General features: G+C 36.9%; 1 protein-coding gene across 8 annotated transcripts in view; it reads left to right on the top strand.

The window, feature by feature from the left end:
- The window catches only part of AGTPBP1 (ATP/GTP binding carboxypeptidase 1), a 173,085-nt gene that overhangs the window by 34,847 nt on the left and 112,935 nt on the right, over window positions 1-25,303 (top strand). For 3 of the 8 annotated variants that reach the window (XM_081521764.1, XM_081521785.1, XM_081521775.1), the window contains exons 3-6: window positions 8,528-8,652; window positions 16,920-16,987; window positions 24,029-24,092; window positions 24,492-24,638. In XM_081521764.1, coding sequence (XP_081377890.1) covers window positions 8,528-8,652; window positions 16,920-16,987; window positions 24,029-24,092; window positions 24,492-24,638 — 404 coding nt within the window. Of the gene's footprint in view, window positions 1-8,527; window positions 8,653-16,919; window positions 17,014-23,988; window positions 24,093-24,491; window positions 24,639-25,303 lie in introns of all 8 variants that reach the window. The other 5 variants (XM_081521807.1, XM_081521815.1, XM_081521796.1 and 2 more) reach the window with 3 other exon arrangements.

Below are 25,303 nucleotides of genomic sequence, written 5' to 3'. Positions count from 1 at the left end.
TGTGTTTCTTTTTAGGAAACTTAACAATGATCTGTTTTACAAAGCCATTAATACCATCGTTTAGTCTCTCCAACAGTGTATGGAAGTTCTAGTTCTGTATTCTCACCAACACTTGTTATGGTCATTCTTTTTAAATTCTTACGATCATTCTTTTAAAATTGTAGCCATTCTAGTAGGGGTATATTGATATCTCATTGTGATTTTAATTTGCATTTCCCTGCAAATGGCTGATGATGTTGAACATCAATTCATGAGTTATTTGGTGCATTATCTTTTAGCATATCTTATTTGGTGAAGTATCTTTCCAAATCTTCCAATTTTTGAAATTTTAGTGTTTTAATAATTGAGTTTTAGGTTTGTTTTTTTTTTAATATTATGGATTCAAGTCATTTATCAGATACTTGAATTGTAAGCATTTTCTTTCAGTTGCACTTTTTTTCCTTCATATTTTCTCCCATTCTGTGGGTTGTCGTCTCTCTCTCAATTTCTCTCTCTCTCTTTAATATTTATTTATTTATTTGGCTGTGTCAGGTCTTAGTTGCATCATGCAGGATCTTTCCTTGTGTCACATGACTCTCTAGTTGTGACATGGGGCTCAGTGGCTCCGAGGCATGTGGGTTCTTAGTTCCTGGTCCAGGGTTCAATTTGAGTCTCCTGCATTGCAAGGTGGATTGTTAACTGCTGGACCACCAGGGAAGTTCCTATGTAGTATCTTCTAAGATCAGAAGTTTTAAATTTAGGTGATTTTCATTTGTTTATTTGTTCTTTTATGAATTATGCTTTTAGAGATATATCTAAGAAATATTTGCATAACCCATATTATCAATATTTTCTCTTATGTTTCTTCCAGATTTTTATTGTTTTAGATTTTACATTTAGGTCTATGCTCCTATTTGGGTTAATTTTTATATGGTGTGAGGTGTGTATAGAACATTTTTTTTGGCATATGGATATCTGATTGTTCAGCACCATTTTTATTTTATTTATTTATTTTTAAAAATTAGTTTATTTATCTATTTTTTAACCTTACAATATTGTATTTGTTTTGCCATACATTGACATGAATCCACCATGGGTGTACCTGTGTTCCCCTTCCAGAACCCCCCTCCCACCACCCTCCCCATCCCATCCCTCTGTGTCATCCCGGCAGCACCATTTTTAGAAAGATTATCCTTTCTCCACTGAGTTTCCTTTGTACCTTTATCAAAAGTCAGTTATTTGTAGAAGTGTAGATCTGTTATACTCAGTATTGTTCTGTTGATCAGGATGTCTAGCTTAGTGCCTGCGCCTTACTGCATTTAATTATTATATAAGAAGTAGTTAGAGAAATAGTTATTTTTCTCTTCCATTTTAGAAGAATATTGTTTTCTCAACTTACATACTTAACTATTTAACTGTTTCTACGAAGGAATGATAGTGAAATTTCCATTTTTCATTGTCCTTTGCTCAACAAAAAGGAAAAATAAAGTTTTGTGTTCAGTATTTGGAAACAAAAACGTGATTAAAGCAAAAGTAGTAAAAATAAATAAAAATTAAAGAGTTAGAAATGAGGAACAACAATTTCTGAAAGATAATGTGCATATTTTGGAAATAATACAATATTGTTTGAAATTAAATCTTAGTTACTAAGAGTACTGATTAAGTTTAAAACTTTGGTATATTTTAATGAATTTTTTGCTGTCAGATGTTTATAGCTTATTTATGAAGACATGTTTGTTACCTGTATGCAATTCATATTTTATTATGAGAAGGTAATAAAATTTATTTGCAATATGAAGATAGTTTCTTTAGCCCTTGCACTTGTTTGGGAAATTATTTGTTGCAGAACAACATGTATATACCATTGAGATTTTTGTAACATATAAAAAGTTTATGTTTTTAGGAAAATAGCTGTAAGACTGTGTGTAAACTCAAAGAATCAAAAGCAGTAGGAGACCACTACAGTGAAACAAACATTTGAGTGATATTGTCTTTAAAATAGACATTGGAAAGTTCACTTGATTTGATATACTCCACATTGGTCATATTTTCAATTCCATAATGTTCTTACTATCAAGTAATTAACGTTATCAGTTATAAATGTAACCTCCCGAGGTTGGTTTTGGTCTCATTTTGATTCACCTAAAAATAGGGCAAGGGAGGGAAGATAAATTCTTATCTGAGTCTTTTTATTTAACAGTTTTCTGCTTTGCTGTGTAGCTCAAACTGTTCATTGAATAGCTGTATAGCTTTTTTGTTTGTTTTTTCTCCTTTACGCTTGGATTTGCCAAAGTCTAAAAATCACTGACTCAGTGGTAAAGAATCTACCTGCCAAGAAGGAGACACAGATTCAATCCCTGGGTCAGGAAGATCCCCTGGAGAAGGAAATGGCAACTCAATCCAGTATTCTTGCCTGGGAAATCCTGTGGGACAGAAGAGCCTGGGGGCGGCTACAGTCCACGGGGTCACAAAGAGTCCTATTAAACCAAAACAAAAAGTCATTCAATAGGTAGAACTGCCCTCTGGTGTTCATCCTACAGTTCTCTCAACATTAGTGTCAACAACCTTACATTTTTAGAGCTGAGTTGGAGGTGGCTTGGAATATTTTGTTCAGTTTTTATATTGTCATTGAGAAAAGTAAAAAATAGGGAAATCAGCTGGCTTATGTTCTTAATTTCCATTTTGTTTGCCTTCCTTCAAAAAATTCATGCATACATCTGTAATTTGTAAGAGCATGATTCTTAGAATCACTTAATTGCAAGCTGTTTTATTTTGGTAGTGGTATAATTTAAAAATTTAAGAGTTACTGACAAAAAAAGCTCTCACTTTGGAATGGAACAGAAGATGTGTTATGATCAATGTGTTTTGTATGTTTTTGGATATTTTTAATAGTAGATGTTTTATTATCTATTGAAAAATGCTAAGAGATGAACTTAAAGAGAAATATTATTGGAGAAAACAAACAAAAACCCCCTAATTATTAAATCTCAGAATTCTGATTTCCATAATGAAAATTTCCTTTACATCTAAGTTATAGACTTGTTTTTAAAGATGTATTTACTCTCTAGTGTTCAGACTTTGGTGTGTTAATACCATTTCTTACCAAAAAAAACCCAGGGCTTTTTGGAGAAAGAGTTGATTCTAGATCAGAGCACAAAGTGTTCAAGAGCAGCTTGGAACAAGAGTTCTCAAACTTTGGCTAAGAACCCCCTTGTGCTCTTAAATTAATGGAGACTCCAGAAAGCTCTTGTTGATGTAGGTTATTTGATCTATTGATATTTACTATATTGTATATATAATATTGATGTTGCCATTTATATTATGATATATCAATATAATTATATGTAATATAGTAATACTACCATATTATAAATTAAAATTGAGAAATTATTTCATTTAAAAATAATAAACTCATTACATTGTAACATTATTAGTATTGTATGTAATAATATTTTTTACTAAAATAAGTTGTCAAAATAGTTAGAAGGTAGCATTTAAAATACATTTTTTTCAATTTTAATTTTTTGGTCATGCTACACAGCATGTAGGATCTTAGTTTCCCTACAAGGGATTGAATCCATGTCCCAAATTTGGAATCCTGGTGTCTTTTAACTACTGGACTGCCAGGGAAATCCAGAAAGTGGAATGTTTTATTAAATTTTTGCCCATTTCTTTAATGTCTGGCTTAACAGAAGACAGCTGGATTCACTTGTCTGCTTCTGAGTTCAGTGTGTCATATATATCAATATACATATTATATACGTTGCTGTGCTCAGTCATGTCTGACTCTGCGACCCCATGGACTGCAACATGCCAGGCTTCCCTGTCCTTAACTGTCTTCTGGAGTTTGCTCAAACTCATGTACATTGAGTCAGTGGTCAATGGACATCCTCTGCCACCCTCTTCTCCTTTTGCCTTTTTGTCTTTCCTAGCATGAGGGTCTTTTCCAGTGAGTTGGCTCTTCATTTCAGGTGGCCAAAGTGTTGGAGCTTCAGCTTCAGCATTAGTCTTTCCAATGGCTAGTCAGGGTTGATTTCCTTTAGGATTAATTGATTTGATCTCCTTGCAGTCCAAGGGACTCTCAAGAGCCTTCTCCAGCGCCATGATTTGAAGTCATCAGTTCTTCAGTGCACAGCCTTCTTTATGGTCCAACTTTCATGTCAGTACATGAGAAGCTTGGACTATATGGACCTTTGTTGGCAAAGTGATGTCTTTGCTATTTAATATGCTATCTAGTTTTGTCATAGCTTTCCTTCCACGAAGCAAGCATCTTTTAATTTCATGGCTGCAGTCACCATCTGTAGTGATTTTGGAACCCCAATAAAATGTGTCACCACTTCTACTTTTTTCCCTTCTATTTGCCATGAAGTAATGGAAGGAGCCTGGTGGGCTGCCGTCTATGGGGTCGCACAGAGTCGGACACGACTAAAGCGACTTAGCAGCAGCAGCAGCAATGGAACTGGATGCCATGATCTTAGTTTTTTGAATGTTGAGTTTCAAGCCAGCTTTTTCACTCTCCTCTTTCACCCTTATCAGGAGACTCTTCAGTTCCTCTTCACTTTCTGCCATTAGAATGGTATCATCTGCACATCTGAGGTTGTTTATATTTCTCTCAGTAGTCTTCATTCAAACTTGTGATTCATCTAGCCTGGCATTTTGCATGATGTACTCTGCATATAAATTGTGCAGATATCTGAATATTGACACACTGTATTACACAGTTTCTAAAAATTATATTTATTAATATCACCACTGATTTTATCATCAAATTTTTTAAGTAGGGGAATTTGTCAAGGTCATGATAGTAGATCTTTGTTTTCCAAAATTCTACTTTTTCGTTGAATGTTCAGATTTAATCATTGGTAACAAATTTATCAATTATTTCCTTGAAATGATACTCATTTTGTTTATTTCCAAGAAAATGTATGCCAAAACACCCCAGTCTAAATAATCATTGTCAGTTATTTTTTTTAAGTAAAAATGATGTTGTGTGAAAAAAGTAACTTGTTCAGCTTGCAATTTAAATAATTACACAAGTGTTTTCCCTCAACTATCATATTTCATTGTGTAACTGAAATGTCCTAAAGTGCTTAATGTCTTAATGTTAAAAAGATGTGTACTCATAGGTGAAACTAGGATTTTTGTTTTTAACCGTGGATGTATATTGGTGAAGAACATAGTAACTTCTAGTGATTACACAGTGACTATAATTTGGTGTCACTGTCTTGATTGTATCATGTGCCAACCCTTTACCCACCTTTGCCTTCAGACCAACAGTGCAAATGTCAGCACTATGTCAAAGGTGAATAATGTCTTAGTATTTTTATGAAAGTGGTTTTTGACCCTGCAGATTTTCTGAGAATCTCAAGTACTCAGAGCTTTGTGGAACACATTGAGAACTGCTGGCCAGTAAGAGTCTTGTCATATCAGAAAGCCAGGAAGCTGTCAACGACCGGGATCATAACAGAAGGACTTGGGGAGTCCACATGAGGAGTCTCCCATCGATCAAAGATGGGGCAATTTGAGCATTAATAGCCGTAGTGGATAAAATGTGTCATATACGTTTTCAGTTCAGTAATATTGATACATGAAATCAAAATACTGCATTGATTACTTTGGGAGGATTTTTGGAACCATTCTTCTGAAAACTAGTAAATATAGATAAATTAAAAATCTAGCATTTATTTTGCTTTTATTTGATGAATTATACCTCTGGATAATTAAATAATGGGCTTTTCTTTTTATGGAGTTGTCCTAGTTAAGAAGTAGAAAGAATGGGAATGATAGAATATCACTGTTTTTCAATCCATTTCCAATAAAGTAATGGATCTAGGTAGTGGTAACCAGTGACTGCTTATCTTACAAAACTAAGATAAGTAGACCCTATCTGCCTCCTTATGGAAGATTGTAGTATCCCTTATAAAGAATTCATGACACCAAATCAGGCCTTGATCAGGTTAGGCCTTTGAATTCAACTACCAGTTTATAGAAAATAAAGATAGACATACATATTAATAATCCCATCGTTGCGTAGGGAAAAGTATATATATATATGCACACACACATTAAGAATTTATTGCATTGAATTTATATATTTTAAAACTTCATGTTAATATCATACTGTACATATTTTGAGCTTTTTCATGTAGAGATTTATACATACTGATTTTCATTTCCATACTATGTTGGCTATTTGCAGAATTTGGAAATATTGTATTATTTTCCTTTAAATGGTATATTAGTTGCATTCTGAAATAGTAGGCTCATTTTTTTCTTTTAGCCTCTAGATATCTTTTCAGGTAAAGTACCTCCAAATTTAAAGCATTGAGTCTAGTTGTTAATCTAAAAAATATATAAGTATACTTTTTTTTCCCCATGTGCTTCTACATTTTTTATTCATTCTGAATATAGCAGGTTATTACCTATTCTGTGTTAGCTACTGTTTGAAATGCTGGGCATATAAACTAAGACATGCAAGGTCTTTACCTTTGTGAAGCTTACATCACTGGGCACATTTTAATATTGGAAGCTTGAGGGGCTGGTGGAGAAGTGGGGACATTTTTCAGTTGTAACCTGAAATGAGAAGGAGCCAGCCATATGAAGAAATGGAAGAAATTATTCTCTAGGTTGAGAGGACAGCAAGTATAAAGACCTTGAGATTGGGAAATAACTTGCTACATTCAAAGAACCGATAGAAGGCAAGTGCATCTGGATCCCAGTGTATGAGGGCAGCAAGAATGAAAGCCGAGTATTTAGGATGCTGTAATTGCTGAGTGAGAAACGATTGCTTGGACTTGGGTAGTAATAATGATAATATATGGAGAGAAGTGGATGGATTTGAGATGTTTAGAGATGGAGCTGATAATGAGTTGAGTGTGGGAAAGGGAATCTAGATTTTTGTCTTGAGCAACTGATGGTTTATGTGAGTTTGGGAAAGTTACAATTGAAGAGGAGTAGGTTGAGGCTGGAATTAAATGTAGGAGCTGGGCAGCATATTGATTTTGCAGCTGTGGGGTTGCAATGAGGTTGCTTGGGGCAGTAGAGTAGGGAGAGTGAAGAGAAGAGGGCTGAGTATAGAGCTCTGGGGGGTCTCCAGCATCTAGAGATTTGTGGGAGGAGGAGCCATGAGAGGAGATCTGGAAGAAGTGGCCATAGGATGAAAATCAGGTGTGTGTGGAGCCATTAAAGCCCAAAGAGGAAAGTGAAGACAGAGGAGCTGACTTGGATAGCGATGAGTATGAAAAGAAAAGCTGTGACTGCAGGAGGTTTTGAGGAGACCTCACAGTGTTAGAAACTAAACTTTGAAAAAGTGAGCAGTATGTGAGAGGGCAAGTACAGACATCTTCAAGGAGTAGCTGAGAAGTGGGGTGCTAATTAGTGGGAGCTCCTAGATCTTACTGTGTGCCAATGGGTATGATGCAGTTGGACAGGAAGAGCTAAATGATGAATCAGAGGAAGATTAACTGAGGGAGCAAATACACTAGCAATGCAAGAAGAGCCAGGCTTAGGCATACAAGTGGAGGAATTGTTCTTTGAGTCTCAACATACCAGCTAAAGAAAGCCTTTTAAAAGCAAGTCAGATCACATCACTCTTCTCAAAAACTTCCCATCTCATTTAGTTGAAAAATGGCAACATCTTTACAGTGGCCTACAAGGCTCTGAATGATGGTGCCCTTTTCTATATCACCCCCAACTCTTAAGTCTGCTGCTCTTCTTAACTGAACACAGCAGGCACGGTCCTGCCTTGGTGATTTGATGATTGTCACAGCTCTTTCTGTGGGTATCTGCACTGTTCATTATCTTACTCCTTTCAGGCCTTTCCCTAAATGGTGCCCACTCAAGGTTTTTCCTGACTACGCTCTCCAAAATTGCAGCCATCTACCTCCTTGTCCCTTTTATCCCCACAACCTGCTTTTCTCCATAATGCTTCCCACCACCTTAATACTATTTATATAGTTATTTATGTATTTACTTTGTCTCATTAGAATGTTCATTCTGAGGGGCAGTAATTGTTGTTCGTTTTGTTCACTGTTGACAATACCTAGGATGGTACTGTCAAATGGTACAAATGTGCAAATGTATAATGAATGAGAATAAGGAAGAAAAAATGTGGGAAGAGAATCAGAGAGGCTTAAGGTGCTGGTCTTGTGAAGATAAGTGTTTTCTTCTTTGACTTTATAATAGTTGTGTAACTGAAGAATGGAGTCGGGTAGAAGGGATGGTTAAGAGTCTGAGGAGAGCGTAGAATATGTAAAAAGTCTGCTTGGGGGTGGGGACTGGAAAGGTGAACTTTCAGGATGTGATGGAAGATTGCTTGGCAGGGTTGAACACACCTTCGTGGTTTTTTGGAATAGAATGTTTCTCACTTACATCAACTGAATGTTTGTAATATTAAGCTCTAAAAGAGAGTAAGGATGTGTGACATGTGTAAATACTTAATGTTTTTAGAAGGATAGAATTTGGATTTGTCTTTAACAACTGATCTTCATAGTATTGAATTTACAATTGATGTAGAATGTGCCCTAATTTAAAGTAATGTTCTTTTTAGCCTTACCAATAACTCTAGAATTGTGGGACTCCTGGCTCAGCTGGAGAAGATCAATACTGAATCTACAGAATCAGATACTGCCAGATATGTCACATCAAAAATTCTTCATCTGGCTCAGAGTCAAGGTAAGCTTTCATCTCTTATTTCTGAAATGCTTTCTTAATTGCTTAAAAGTAGATGCTAAAAATGAGAAATATATGATTTTATGTAAAATTTGAACTTTCTATATAGATTCAAGAAATAGAAAACTGAATATGGAGGAAATTGTTTTTCAAAGTGTTGTTTCTAAAAATGATTATGATTTCACTTATATATGACTGCCCTCCTTCCCTCATTTTTCAGGCAGCACCTAATTCCAGGACTACTTGTAGAATGTAGACAAAAAGATGTCGGGTATTATGTTATTAGTATCGCCCCTGCTTTGAAATGCAAGCATTGTTATTCAGTGATTGGGTGACCTTAGGGACATTTTGAACCTGTGGGACTTAGTTGCACTGACTCTGAAATAGAGATAAGAAATATCATGTAATTAGCATGAAATTTACATGAGAAGTGTATAGAAGTGATGTTAAGTGTTCAATAAATGATATCTGTAATTAAGCATAATTTATCCACTTTATAAAGCTAGCACTACTGTTGTTGTTGTTTAGTCGTTAAGTCGTGTCTGACTCTTTGCAACCCCATGGATTGTAGTCTGCCAGGCTTCTCTGTCCGTGGGATTTCCCAGGAAAGAATATCAGAATGGGTTGCCATTTCCTTCTCCAGGGATGAACCTACATCTCCTGCTTGGCAGGTGGATTTTTCACCACTGAGCCACAGGATATCAAACCTTGACAGAGTACAAGAGAAGAAGAGTATTCAGTTCAGTTCAGTTCAGTTGCTCAGTTGTGTCCGACTCTTTGCCACCCCATGAACCACAGCACACCAGGCCTTCCTGTCCATTACCAATTCCCAGAGTTTACTCAAACTCATGTCCATTGAGTCATTGATGCCATCCAACCGTCTCATCCTGTCGTCCCCTTTTCCTCCTGCCCTCAATCCTTCCCAGCATCAGGGTCTTTTCAAATGAGTCAGCTCTTCGCATGAGGTGGCCAAATTATTGGAGTTTCAGCTTCAACATCAGTCCTTCCAATGAACACCCAGGACTGATCTCCTTTAGGATGGGCTGGTTGGATCTCCTTGCAGTCCAAGGGACTCTCAAGAGTCTTCTCCAACACCACAGTTCAAAAGAATCAATTCTTCAGCACTCAGCTTTCTTTATAGTCCAACTTTCACATCCATACATGACCATTGGAAAAACCATAGCCTTGACTAGACGGACCTTTGTTGACAAAGTACTGTCTCTGCTTTTTAATATGCTGTCTAAGTTGGTCATTACTTTCCTTCCAAGGAGTAAGCATCGTTTAAATTCATGGCTGCAATCACCATCTGCAGTGATTTTGGAGCCCCAGAAAAATAAAGTCAGCCACCGTTTCCACTGTTTCCCCATCGATTTGCCATGAAGTGATGGGTCTGGATGCCATGATCTTAGTTTTCTGAATGTTGAGCTTTAAGCCAACTTTTTCACTCTCCTCTCTCACTTTCATCAAGAGGCTCTTTACTTCTTCTTCACTTTCTGCCATAGCGGTGGTGTCATCTGCATGGACAGAGGAGCCTGGTAGGCTGCAGTCCATAGGGTCACTAGGAGTCAGACTCGACTGAGTGACTTCACTTTAATTTTTCACTGTCATGCACTGGAGAAGGAAATGGCAACCCAATCCAGTATTCTTGCCTGGAGAATCCCAGGGATGGGGGAGCCTGGTGGGCTGCCGTCTATGGGGTCGCACAGAGTTGGACACGACTGGAGCAACTTAGCAGCAGCAGAGGCATCTGCATATCTGAGGTTATTGATATTTCTCCTGGCAATCTTGATTCCAGCTGTGCTTCCTCCAGCCCAGCATTTCTCATGATGTACTCTGCATGTAAGTTAAATAAGCAGGGTGACAATATACAGCCTTGATGTACTCCTTTTCCTATTGGGAACCAGTCTGTTGTTCCATGTCCAGTTCTAACTGTTGCTTCCTGACCTGCATAGAGGTTTCTCAGGAGGCAGGTCAAGTGGTCTGGTATTCCCATCTCTTTCAGAATTTTCCACAGTTTATTGTGATCCACACAGTCAAAGGCTTTAGCGTAGTCGATAAAGCAGAAATAGATGTTTTTCTGGCACTCTCTTGCTTTTTCCTTGATCCAGCGGATGTTGGCTATTTCATCTCTTGTTCCTCTCCCTTTTCTAAAACCAGCTTGAACATCTGGAAGTTCATGGTTCACGTATTGCTGAAGCCTGGCTTGGAGAATTTTAAGCATTACTTTACTAGCGTGTGAGATGAGTGCAATTGTGTGGTAGTTTGAGCATTCTTTGGCATTGCCTTTCTTTGGGATTGGAATGAAAACTGACCTTTTCCAGTCCTGTGGCCACTGCTGAGTTTTCCACATTTGCTGGCATATTGAGTGCAGCACTTTCACAGCGTTATCTTTTAGGATTTAAAATAGCTCAACTGGAACTCCATCACCTCCACCAGCTTTGTTTGTAGTGATGCTTCCTAAGGCCCACTTGACTTTGCATCCCAGGATGTCTGGTTCTAGGTGAGTGATCATACCATCATGATTATTTGGGTCGTGAAGAACTTTTTTGTACAGTTCTTCTGTGTATTCTTGCCACCTCTTGTTAATATCTTCTGCTTCTGTTAGGTCCATACCATTTCTGTCCTTTATCGAGCCCATCTTTGCATGAAATATTCCCTTGGTGTCTCTAATTTTCTTGAAGAGATCTCTAGTCTTTCCCATTCTGTTGTTTTCCTCTATTTCTTTGCATTGATTGCTGAGAAAGGCTGTCTTATCTTTCCTTGCTTTTCTTTGGAACTATGCATTCAAATGGGAATATCTTTCCTTTTCTCCTTTGCTTTTTGCTTCTCTTCTTTTCCCAGCTATTTGTAAGGCCTCCTCAGACAGCCATTTTGCTATTTTGCATTTCTTTTCCATGGGATGGTCTTGATCGCTGCCTCCTGTACAATGTCACGAACCTCCCTCCATAATTCATCAGGCACTCTATCTATCAAATCTAGTCCCTTAAATCTATTTGTCACTTCCACTGTATAATCATAAGGGATTTGATTTAGGTCATAACTGAGAGTTGGACGGTGAAGAAAGCTGAGTGCTGAAGAATTGATGCTTTTGAACTGTGTGTTGGGGAAGCCTCTTGAGAGTCCCTTGGACTGCAAGAAGATCCAACCAGTCCATCCTAAAGGAGATCAGTCCTGGGTGTTCATCGGAAGGACTGATGTTGAAGCTGAAACTCCCAATACTTTGGCCACCTCATGTGAAGAGTTGACTCATTGGAAAAGACCCTAATGCTGGGAAGGACTGGAGGCAGGAGGAGAAGGGGACGACAGAGGATGAGATGATTGGATGGCATCACCGACTCGATGAACACGGGTTTGGGTAGACTCCAGGAGTTGGTGATGGACAGGCAGACCTGGCGTGCTGCGGTTCATGGGGTTGCAAAGTGTCGGACACGACTGAGTGACTGAACTGAACTGAACTAAACGGTCTAGTGGTTTTCCCTACTTTTTTCAATTTAAGTCTGAATTTGGCAATAAGGAGTTCATGATCTGAGCCACAGTCAGCTCCCGGTCTTCTTTAGAGCTTCTCCATCTTTGGCTGCAAAGAATATAATCAATCTGATATCGGTGTTGACCATCTGGTGATGTCCATGTGTAGAGTCTTCTCTTGTGTTGTTGGGAGAGGGTGTTTGCTATGACCAGTACGTTCTCTTCGCAAAACTTTATTAGCCTTTGCCCTGCTTCATTTTGTACTCCAAGGCCAAATTTGCCTGTTACTCTAGGTGTTTATTGAGTTCCTACTTTTGCATTCCAGTCCCCTATGATGAAAGGACATCTTTTTTGGGTGTTAGTTCTAAAAGGTCTTGTAGGCCTTCCTAGAACCATTCAACTTCAACTTCTTCAGCATTACTGGTTGGGGAATAGGCTTTGATTACCGTGATATTGAATGGTTTGCCTTGGAAACCAGTAATTAATTATTTATGATATATGATACTTGGCTCATATGTGGAAGTACAGGGAGTCCTCAGAGATGCTGCATGTTTGATTTCATACTACTGCAGTAAAGCAAACCTCGCAATAGGGTGAGTCATGTGACATTTTTGGTTCCTAGTGCATATAAAAGTTGTGTTTACACTGTGCTTTAGTCTATGAAGTGTGCAATAACATACGTGTAAAAAATGTATATACTTAATTAGAAATACCTTATTGCTAAAAAATGTAAGCCTTCAGTGAGTCATAACCTTTTTGCTCTTGGAGTGTCTTGACTCTATAATAGGCTGCTGATTGATCAGGGTAGTAGTTGTTGAAGGTTGGGATGGCTGTAGCAGTTTCTTAAAATAAAACAGTGAAATTTGCTACACACACTCTTTCATACTTTTTCACTGCTGCATGCAGTGCTGTTTGATAGCATTTTACCCACAGCAGAACTTCTTTTAAAATTGGATTTTATCTCAATCTGCTGCTCCTTTATCAACTAAGTTTTCCTAGTATTCTAAATCCTTTGTTGCCACTTCAGTCTTCACCAGGAATAGATTCCATCTCAAGAAACCACTTGCTTTGCTTTTCTGTAAGAACAGCTCCTCATCTGTTAACATTTTATCATGAGAATGCTGCAATTCTGCAGGTCATATCTTCAGGATCCACTTTTAATTCTAGTTCTCTTGCTGTTTCTACCACATCTGCAGTTACTTCCTTCTCTGAAGTCTCGAACCCCTCAAAGTCATCCATGAAGGTTGAAATCAACTTCTTCCAAACTTCTGTATATGTTGATGTTTGACCTCTTCTAATGAATCACAAATGTTCTTAATGGCATCTAGAATGGTGAACTCTTTCTAGAAGGTTTTTAATTGACTTTGCCTAGATCTATCAGAGGAATCACTCACTACCTATGACAGCTACAGCCTTATGAAATATATTTCTTAAATAGGAAGACTTGAAAGGCAAAATTATTCCTTGATTCATGGATTGCAGAGTGGATGTTGTGTTAGCAGGCATGAAAACAACACTAATCTTGTATATCTTCATCAGAGCTCTGGAGTGAGAAGGTGCATTGTCAATGAGCAGTCCCATTTTGAAAAAAATCTTTTATTTTTTTAAGTAGTAAGTCTCAATAGTGGGTTTTAAAATAGTCAATAAACCTTGTTGGAGACCATGTACTATCATCCAGGCATCATTGTTCCATTGATACGTACAGGCAGAGTAGACTGAGCTTAATTTTTAAGGGCCCTAGGGTTTTTGGAATTGTAAATGAGCATTGGTTTCAACTTCCAAGTCACAAGATGACATTAGTTTCTAATAAGAGAAGCTTTGAAGTCAGGCATTGACTTTTCCTCCCTAGGTATGAAAGCCCTGGATAGCTTCTTCCTCCTATATAAGTATATTTTATCTATGTTGAAAGTCAGTTGTTTCATGTAGCCAACTCACTGCAGCTGCTACATTAGCACTTGCTGCTTTACTTTGCACTTTTATGTTACAGAGACAATTTCTTTCATTAAGCCTCATGAATTAAGCCTCTGCTAACTTTAAACATTTCTTCTACAGGAAAAAGTATTACATGCAAATGGAAATCAAAAGAAAGCTGGGGTAGCAATATTTGTATCAGACAAAATAAATCAGACAAATAAATAAAAAATAAATTAGACAAAGTAGACTTTAAAGACAGAAAAGGACTTAACATGATGATCAAGGGGTCAATTCAATTGTAAATAAATATGCAGCTAATGTAGGAGCACCTATATACATGCAGCAAGTATTAAAGGTATAAAAGGAGACTAGGCACAAAGGGAGAACTGGACAGTAATACAATAGTAGTAGGAGGCTTTAACACTCCACCCCACTTAACATCAGTGGACATATCATCCAGACAGAAAATCAGTAAGGAAACGCTGGCCTTAAATGACACAGTAAACCAAATATATATATATATATATATATATATACACACACACACATATATATATAGTGTGTGTGTGTGTGTGTGTATATATATATATATATATATATATATAAAACATTCCCTCTGAAAGCAGCAAAGTACACATTCTTTTCAAGTGCATATGAAACATTCTCCAGGATAGATTGCATGCTAGGCCACAAAATAAGCCTGGGGAAATTTAAGAAAATTGAAGTCATATCAAGTGTTTTTCTAACCACAATACTATGAGCCTGGAAAGCAACTATAAGGAAAAAACTGCAAAGCACAAATATGTGGAAGCTAAACAAACGTTGCTAAACAAGAAATGGATCATTGAAGAAATCAAAGAGAAAATCATACAATGCCTGGAAACAAGTAAAATGAAAATAATAATCTGAAATCCATAGGATGCAGTAAAAGCAGTTCTCACAGGCAAGTTTATAGAGATACCAGGTGACCTCAGGAAACGAAAATCTCAAATAAACAACCTAACCTTACACCTAAGGGAAGTAGGGGGAAAAAAAGAACAAACAAAACCCAGAGTTAGTAGAAGGAAAGAAATCATAAAGATCAGAGCAGAAGTAAATGAAATAGAGACAAAAAAAAAAAAGATCAGTGAAACTTAAAGCTGTTTTTTTGAAAAGATAAACAAAATTGATAAGCCTATAGCCAGATACATAAATAAAAGAGGGTGCTCAAAATGATAAAATCAGAAATGAAAAAGATATTTTAGCTGACACCACAGAAATACAAATGATCACAAGAGACTACTATGAACAACTATATAGCAATAAAATGGACAATCTAGGAAATATAGGCATATTTTTAGAAATGTACAGTGTCACCAACCATCAGGGAAATGGAAATAAAAATCCCAATGGGATACCACCTCGTACCTGTCAGGATGGCTGTCAATAAGAGGAACACAAATAACAAATGTTGGTGAGGAAGTGGAGGAAAAAACTCTTGTACACTGTTGGTAGGAATGTAAATTGGTACAACCACTGTGGAAAACAGTATGGAGGTTTCTCAAAAAACTAACGATAGAACTACCATTTGATCCGGAAATTCCACTCCTGAGTATATTCCAAAAAACTCCCCAAATACTAATTTTAGAAGATATATATTTACACCCCAGTATTCATATCAGCATTATTTATAATTGCCAATATATGGAAGTAACTTAACTATCAACAGATGAATGGATGAGAAGATATGATACACACACACACACAACACACATACACACACACACACACGTGCAAAATGGAATACTAGTCAGCCATAAAAAGAACAAGATTTTGCCATTTGCAGCAACATGGATGGACTTGGTGGCATTATTCTAAGAGAAATAAGTATGACAGAGAAAGATAAGTACTGTATGATATCACTTAAATGTGGAATCTAAGAAGTATAACAAATGGGAATATAACAAAGAAGCAAATACACAGATACAGAGAACAAACCAGTGGTTATTAGTGGGGAGGGAGGGGGGCAGTATAGTGGTGGAGAATGAGAGGTACAAAGTATTTGATGTAAGCTAGGCTACAAGGATATATTGTACAAATGAGTATAATCAGTGTTATTTTAACTCTACATAGAGTGTAACCTTTAAAATTTGCATAAAATATATATAAATACATTTAAAGTTTATCTCTTTTCCTAAATATTTGCCTCTAAGCTCCCTTTCCCCCTTTTTTAATTAAAGGAAAAGAATTGTGGAGAAATTTAGAAATCTTTATTAATAGAAATAATCTATAGTGATTTTTTTCTATTTATTGTGATGAAATGGGATCATCTGAGTCATGAATTGTTCTTCCTTAGTCTTATTTCTATGTGCTTCAAATTAAAAAAAACTTTTTTATTGAGGTACAGTTGATTTACAATGTTGTGTTTTTTTTTAAATTGAAGTCAGAATTTAAAAAAAGTATTAATTTAATGAAATCACTTCAAAATGGTGGTAGGCTTCTGTTTTCATGAGTTGTGATTAAATGTTTTCTGGTTTTTGTCATAAAGATAGTAAACAGGCTTGCCTTTATTGTTTCTACTTCACCTCTGGTTCTGGTACCTGTCTTATTACACTGATCTTAAGATTTTAGATGTATTTACAGGGATTCACTTAGTCCATGATAGCAGCTGTGATGAAATGCAGGGAAGGTCTTGTAAACTGAAATCTAGAAGTGCACACAGAGTACAGCTAGCAACATCAGTGGAAGGAACATTTAAGAACCAATTTAGAGTGTTTATTGGGCCAGTGGAGACATTGATTATGTTTTATACATTATCTGACCTTAGTATATGTTAACTATATGATAAAACTTTATGCAGTTTTTTTTCTTTCATGTTTTAGAAGAAAGCTTTTTTTCCCCTTACTTTTCAGAAAAAACAAGGAGAGAAATGACAGCCAAAGGTTCTACAGGAATGGAGGTTCTGCTGTCAACGTTAGAGGTTGGTCATTGATATGCTTTAATTATGTAGCTGTTAATACCAACTAGTACTGAGGGAAAAAAAATTGAAGTACAGAATTTTTATCCTAGTGGAAGAGCCAGTGAATGGGAGTTTGTTTTGTTTTTTAGGTTATTCATAATGGGGATATAAGCATTCTGATATATATTAGGTAAATCTCTTAACTTTATTTCCCTATGGTTATAATGATAACCCTATTTTAAATCTTAACATTAACAATAAAACACTAATTGGAAATAAACTTTTAGCTTAAATGATTGAAATTGGAAATTCTCACTTATTGTATTAGTTGCTATATATTCATGATTAAGTGTACTTCATACACTGGTTGCATAACTGTTGATATTAATTACATTTCTATGCTAGTATAAAAGTTTGTGGTGGATCAGCAGGACATGCTCAGAATCATGATTTTATGTTTTATTCAGTGCAATGTTAAGAATAAGGATTAAGTACATTGTATACCTTAGCTACAAGTACATTGTATACCTTAAACAATGTTATATGTCAAATTATATCTCATTAGAACTGGGAGGGGAAGATCAGGGAGTGAGTTCACGTGTTGTTGTTGTTCAGTTGCTCAGTCGTGGCCGACTCGTTGCAACCCCATGGACTGCAGCATACCAGGCTTCCCTGTCCTTCACTATCTCCCAGAGTTTGCTCAAACTCACATCCATCGAGTTGATGATGCTATCCAACCATCTCATCCTCTGTCGCCCCTTCTTCTCCTGACCTGTCTTTCCCAGCATCATTGTCTTTTCCAGTGAGTTGGCTCTTCATATCAGGTGGCCAAAGTGTGTGTGAGTTGTGTCTGTGTTTTGAATGCACCACACTATATGGCCTACAAGGTCTTATTTCCCTGACTAGGGATTGAACCTGTGCCTTTGGCAGTGAAAGCACAGAGTCCTAACCACTGGACCACTAGGGAATTCCTGTGTTTTTGTTTTTTTTTCAGTTAAAGTGTAATTAATTTACAATATTATATTTTTTATAGTTTCAGATGTACAGCATAGTGATTCAATATTTTTGCAGTTTATACTCCATTAAAATTATTATAAGATAATGGCTATAAATTTCCTGTGCTGTACAATATATTCTTGTTGCCTGTATTTTTTACATAATAGTTTGTAAGTCTTAATTCCATACCCCTAACATGCCTCTTTCCGCGTTGGTAACCACTAGTTTGTTTTGTGTGTCTGTGAGACTGTTTCAATTTTGCTTTATTCATTTGTTTGTATTATTTTTTAGAGTCTACATATAAGTGACAGCATATAATATTTGTCTTTCTCTCTGATTTATTTCACTAAGCATAAAATTCTCTAGGTTCATCCACATTACTGCAAATGATAGAATTTCATTATTTTTTTTATGGCTGAGTAATATTGTTTGGCTGTTGGTGGATACTTGGGTTGCTTCCATAGCTTGGCTATTATAAATAGTACTGCTGTGAACATTGGGGTGTATATATCTCTTCAAATAAATGTTTTTGTTGCTTTTCTTTTTTTTTGGATATATACTCAGAAGTCAATTGCTGGATCATACACTTGTTCTGTTTTTAGTTTCGAGAAACATTCATACTGTTTTCCACAGTGGCTGCACCAGTATACATTCCTACCAGTAGTGTACAAAGGTTTTTTTCTTCCACATCCTTTGCAGCATTTGTTTTTTGTGTTCTTTTGATGATAGTCATTCTGACAGGTGTGAGGTGAAACCTCGTTTTGATTCGCATTTCTATGATAATGGTCCTTGCATGTGTGTGTGCTAAGTCACTTCAGTCGTGTCTGACTCTTTGCAACCCCGTTGACTGTACCCCCCCAGGTTACTTTGTCCGTGGGATTCTCCGCACAAGAATACTGGAGTGGGTTGCCGTTTTCTCCTCTAGGGGATCTTCCCAACCCAGGGCTCGAAGCTCTGTCTCTTATGTCTCCTGCATTGGCAGTGGGTTCTTTACCACCAGTGCCACCTGGGAAACCATAATAATTATCTTTATATCTCCCATTTGTAATTCACCACTTCCCATCTCTGTTGACCTCAGTAAATTGAGACATGAACAAACAGAAAAAAGCATGGGTAACAATACATATATCAGACCAAAAAAACCTTTTAAAAAAAAAGGGTAAAACAAAAGACAAAGAAGGACATTATATAATAATAATAATAGGATCAATACAAAAAGAAGATATTAAATTCATTAACATATATGCATTCAGTATACAGCACCTAAAAATATAAAACAAATACTAACGGACACGAAAGGAGAAGTAGACAATAATGCTTAACAGTAGGAGACTTTAAACCCCACTGACTAGACTCTTCAGGTATGACCTAAATCAAATCCCTTACAATTATACAGTGGAAGTGAAAAATAGATTCAAGGGATTAGATCTAATAGACAGAGTGCCTGATGAACTATGGACGAAGGTTTGTGACATTGTAGAGGAGACAGGGATCAAGACCATCACCAAGAAAAAGAAATGCAGAAAAGCAAAATGGCTATCTGAGGAGGCCTTACAAATATTTGTGAAAAGAAGAGAAGCGAAAAGCAAAGGAGAAAAGGAAAGATATACCCATTTGAATGCAGAGTTCCAAAGAATAGCAAGGAGAGATAAGAAAGGCTTCCTCAGGGATCAATGCAAAGAAATAGAGGAAAACAATAGAATGGGAAAGACTAGAGATCTCTTCCAAGAAAATTAGAGATACCAAGGGACCATTTCATGCAAAGATGGGCTCAATAAAGGACAGAAATGGTATGGACCTAATAGAAGCAGAAGATATTAACAAGAGGTGGCAAGAATACACAGAAGAACCGTACAAAAAAGATCTTTATGACCCAGATAATCACAATGGTATGATCACTCACCTAGGAATGCAAAATCAAGTGGGCCTTAGGAAGCATCACTATGAACAAAGCTAGTGGAGGTGATGGAGTTCCAGTTGAGCTATTTCAAATCCTGAAAGATGATGCTGAGAAAGTGCTGCACTCAATATGCCAGCAAATATGGAAAACTCAGCAGTAGCCACAGGACTGGAAAAGGTCAGTTTTCATCCCAATCCCAAAGAAAGGCAATGCCAAAGAATGCTCAAACTACTGCACAGTTGCACTCATCTCACATGCTAGTAAAGTAATGCTTAAAATTCTCCAAGCCAGGCTTCAGCAATAAGTGAACCGTGAACTTCCAGATGTTCAAGCTGGATTTGGAAAAGGCAGAGAAACCAGAGATCAAATTGCCAACATCCATTGGATTATCAAAAAAGCAAGAGAGTTCCAGAAAAACATCTATTTCTGCTTTATTGACTATGCCAAAGCCTTTGACTGTGTGGATCACAACAAACTGTGGAAAATTCTGAAAGAGATAGGAATATCAGACCACCTGATCTACCTCTTGAGAAATCTATATGCAGATCAGGAAGCAACAGTTAGAACTGGACATGAAACAACAGACTGGTTCCAAATAGGAAAAGGAGTATGTCAAGGCTGTATATTGTCACCCTGCTTATTTAACTTATATACAGAGTATATCATGAGAAATTCTGGGCTGGATGAAGCACAAGCTAGATTCAAGATTGCCGGGAGAAATATCAATAACCTCAGATATGCAGATGACACCATCCTTATGGCAGAAAGTGAATAAGAAGTAAAGAGCCTCTTGATGAAAGTGAAAGAGGAGAGTGAAAAAGTTGGCTTAAAACTGAACATTCAGAAAACTAAGATCATGGCATCTGGTCCTATCATTTCATGGCAAATAGATGGGGAACAGTGGAAACAGCGACAGAATTTATTTTTCTGGGCTCCAAAATCACTGCAGATGGTGATTGCAGCCATGAAATTAAAAGACGCTTACTCCTTGGAAAGAAAGTTATGACCAATCTAGACAGCATATTAAAAGCAGAGACAGTACTTTGCCAACAAAGGTCCGTCTAGTCAAGGCTGTGGTTTTTCCGGTGGTCATGTATGGATGTGAGAGTTGGACTATAAAGAAAGCTGAGCACTGAAGAATTGATGCTTTTGAACTGTGGTGTTGGAGAAGACTCTTGAGAGTTCCTTGGACTCCAAGGACGTCCAACCAGTCAATCCTAAAGGAGATCAGTCCTGAATATTCATTGGAAGGACTGATGTTGAAACTAAAACTGCAATGCTTTCCCCATTTGCTGCCAAGAGCTGACTCATTGGAAAAGACCCTGATGCTGGGAAAGATTGAAGGCAAGAGGAGAAGGGGACGACAGAGGATGAGATGGCTGGATGGCATCACCAACTCAATGGACATGAGTTTGAATAAACTGGGATTTGGTAATGGACAGGGAGGCCTGGCGTGCTGCAGTCCATGGGGTCCAAAGAGTTGGACACAACTGAGCAACTGAAGTGAACTGAACAGGACATTACATCCCAAAACAACAGAATCCATAATCTTTTCAAGTGCACATGGAAACTTCTCCAGAACAGATCACATGTTAGGCCACACAGCAAGTCTCAAAAAATTAAAAGGCACATGAAAGTATGTACAATAAGGATACTGATACCTTATTATGAATGGTGTCGGATTCGTGGTCTCTGAAGAAAATTTAGCTTCGGGACCAGGGACCAGGCTTTATCACTCAAAAACTTTTGTGTAGCACGGTTTTATTAAAGTATGAAAAGGGACAGAGAAAGCTTCTGTTACAGACATCACAAGGGGGATGGAGAGTGACCCCCTTGCTTGTCTTTAGTGAGGGAATTTGATACTTTTTTATTTAGCTATTACGATAAATCGAAAGAATGTTCAAGGTTGTAAAAATTTTACCGTATCCACTCCCACAATTTACATTTTAGGATGACAGGATTAGAATTTAACCACAGAAAGATCCTACCAGACCTACTCCCATAATATACATTCTAAGAACAGGATTAGTCAGAAGGTTTTCAAGAAGGAAAACTTCCCTGGTGGCTCAGATGATAAAGCATCTGCCTACAATGCGGGAGACCTGGGTTCGATCCCTGAGTCGAGAAGATCCCCTGGAGAAGGAATTGGCAACCCACTCCCGTACTCTTGGCCTGGAAAATCCCATGGACGGAGGAGCCTGATAGGCTATACTCTATGGGGTCACAGAGTCGGAGATGACTGAGCGACTTCACTTTCACTTTCAAGAAGGAGAAATTGTCTTCAAGCAGGATACATTGTTGTTATATAATCCTTAATACAGAGTTTGAACTGAGTTTGTTGTGTAATCATGAGTCTTGGGCCTAAAGAAAGAAAAAAAAAAAGTTTTATGTAACTAAGACTAAGGAATGTAGAGGAAAAAAGTCCTTTCCTCCTGCTTGAGAATTCCAGACCTCTTTCTCCTCGGGGACCCCCCCAACTTCTTATCAACCTGCCTAGGAATTGACTCTCTCAATACCTTACTGTGTTAAAGTGGGGTGTTAAAGTCCCCTACTCTTAAGTATTATTGTCAATTTCTTCTTTTGTGTCTGTTAGTATTTGCTTTATATTTTTAGGTGCTGTATATTGAGTGCATATATGTTAATAAGTTTAATATCCTCTTTTTGTATTGTTCCTTTTATTATTATGTAATTCCCATCTTTATCTTTTGTTTTACTCTTTGTTTTAAAAGTTTTTTGTCTGATATGTGTATTGCTACCCATGTTTTTTCTGTTTGCTCCTGTCTCAATTTATTGAAGTCAGCAGAGATGGGAGGTGGTGAATTACAAATGGGAGACTTATCTGGATAAGGCCTAGAGATAACAGTGTAACTTCCATTCAGGTTTCAGTGGCCTGAACTCAATCACATGTCCCAAACCTAATTACAAAAGAGCTGTAAAATGTGGTTTGGCTGTGTACCCAGGAAGAAGATAAACACATAGCAATATTGCTCCTGTAACAATCCGTTCTTTTCTTTAACAAATGTTTGTCTCTCATTCTTCCAACTTCCTCCCCAGTGAGTCAGTGGTCCAGTTAATAATACCTTCAGTGCTGAGACAAGGGTCTCTGCTTAATGTGTGGTCCTCTTTCTGTTCTGGATTTGACTTTTTGGACCCATTAGTTTCTGCCCTTAAATGGTGAAGCAGAGACAATATTTATTCCTTTTTGGAAAGAGTTAGAACAAGAGTCCCATTCTAGTCACTGGTACACTGCAATTCTGAAATTTGTCTAAATAAACACAGTAAAATCCTTCTATTCTGAGATCAGGCAGTTTCTTGAATAGGCCACAATTCTGTTGTCTGTGTATTTTTCTTTATGTAAACATTGCTTTTAGTAAGAGAAATATAACCATAGTACAGTATTTAAACATTTTCTCTTATTAGATTGTCCAGACTTTGGAAAATATTAATAATTACTCTTCAACTTTACTGGTAGGAGTGTAAATTGCTCCACGAAGGGCAAGTTAATAATACCTATCAAAATAAATGCCCATATCATTGACCCAGAAATTCCAGGAATTTTCCCATGTACAATTGTACTTGCTTCCCTGGAAATGTGTGTACTTAGTTTTGGTTACAATTTCTTAATAGCAAAAGATTTTAAATATTTAAATGTCACATTGATAGGTGGTTACCTAACCAGTGGTATTGCCATCTAATGGAATATATCAGGTAGAATTATATCATTTGGAGAAATAAGTTTATATATACATGTATATTTACATGGATTTCTTTTATGTGTGTACATTATCTTGCTGGATACACAACAAATTGATAATGCAGTTACTTTTTGAGAGGGGATCTCAATGACTGGTTAGTCACCATATATACATTGTAGTGCCTTTTATATTTTGATACATCTATTTGTATTATTTACTTGGTAGAAGTCGATGTGTCCAAATCACAAATTAATTTCTGTTGACATTAATAGCTCAGATGATTTGCAAGAATTTTTAAGAGCAGTAAGAAGAGACTGAAGTGATGTATGAGAATAGTGAAAACCTGAATACATTTATTCTTAGAGAAACCAGAAAGGTCATCTGTAAATGTAGGTAGTTCCCTACAGAGACAAGAAGTTTGGGAACCACAGATTTATAATGTTTTAATAAAGCAAATAAACTTTATTTCAGAACACAAAAGATCTTCAAACTACACTTAATATCTTGAGCATTCTTGTTGAACTGGTGTCAGCTGGTAAGTTTTTGTTTCCTTTGGTCTATTTCTATTTGTAAATAATGATCAAAAATGTATCATGTATACTTTGGAATTTTCTGATTCTCATACAGAGGCTATTCTGAGTATTGGAATTTGGAATCCAGAATGTCATACTCTTTGTTGTTGCTTTGTTTTTGATATCTTCCCGTGTCCCTCAAACCCATGTGGTTTAGAGCCATGAACATGAGTTTTGCATCAGTGTTTATTTACTGTCTGTGCTATTTTTTAATTAGTATAAATAAAATAAAATTTTATTTTGATGTTATTTGTTTGCTTTCTGAAGTCATCACTTTTACTTGAATGCTAACAAGGTGCGATATCTAATATATTATGGAAGCATTTGTGGTTTGAACAGATTTCTTTCAAAAAACTTTTTAGGTGGAGGTCGAAGAGCGAGTTTCTTGGTCTCCAAAGGTGGTTCACAAATATTGTTACAGTTACTTATGAATGCCAGCAAAGAATCGCCCCTGAATGAGGAGTTGATGGTGCAGATTCATTCCATTCTTGCAAAGATTGGACCGAAAGGTAAGGGTTTCACTTGTATGACTATCGAGTGGAACTACTTTTGTTACATTGGTTCTGTGTGCCTTGAAACTGGTAACCTTTAAAATCTAAAATTTTACTGCTTATTCTTAGCCGTAGTTAGGAATGCTTTTTATAGTCAACTAGTGACCTGCACGAATTGAGGATCCTAAATTCCCACATATGTCTGTTGCATGTGATGGAAAAAGGAAGGAAAAAATGTGTCAGAATCAGAAATGTGTCTTGGTGTGTGTGTTTCTGGCATGTATATGTTGTAAAGAATACACATAACATGGATATTGTTGAGGCTAGAAGGAGGGAGTGTGGGTGGGACTGCTTTGAGGAGCATAGAGATAAAACGTGTTTTCTTTTCACTGTTGTTCAGTCGTTAAGTCATGTCCGACTCTTTGCAACCCCATGAATTGCAGTGCGCCAGGCTTCCCTGTCCTTCACTACCTCCCTGAGTTTGCTCCAACTCATGTCCATTGAGTCAGTAGATGCCATCCATCCAACCAATAGTGATAGTCATGTCTCAATGCTTAAAAAGCTTACAAACTAGTTAAGATCAGAAGAGATATAAAAAATTGTAAGACTGATTTATTACAATAGTAAGACATACAAAATATTGAAAACTACAAATTGAGAAAACATAGGCTGTAAAACAAAGG

The sequence above is a fragment of the Giraffa tippelskirchi genome, chromosome 1 (assembly GCF_054371585.1).
Source record: "Giraffa tippelskirchi isolate mGirTip1 chromosome 1, T2T-mGirTip1v1.2.pri, whole genome shotgun sequence".
Lineage (NCBI taxonomy): Eukaryota > Metazoa > Chordata > Mammalia > Artiodactyla > Giraffidae > Giraffa > Giraffa tippelskirchi.
This window is presented reverse-complemented; position numbering and strand designations above follow the sequence as displayed.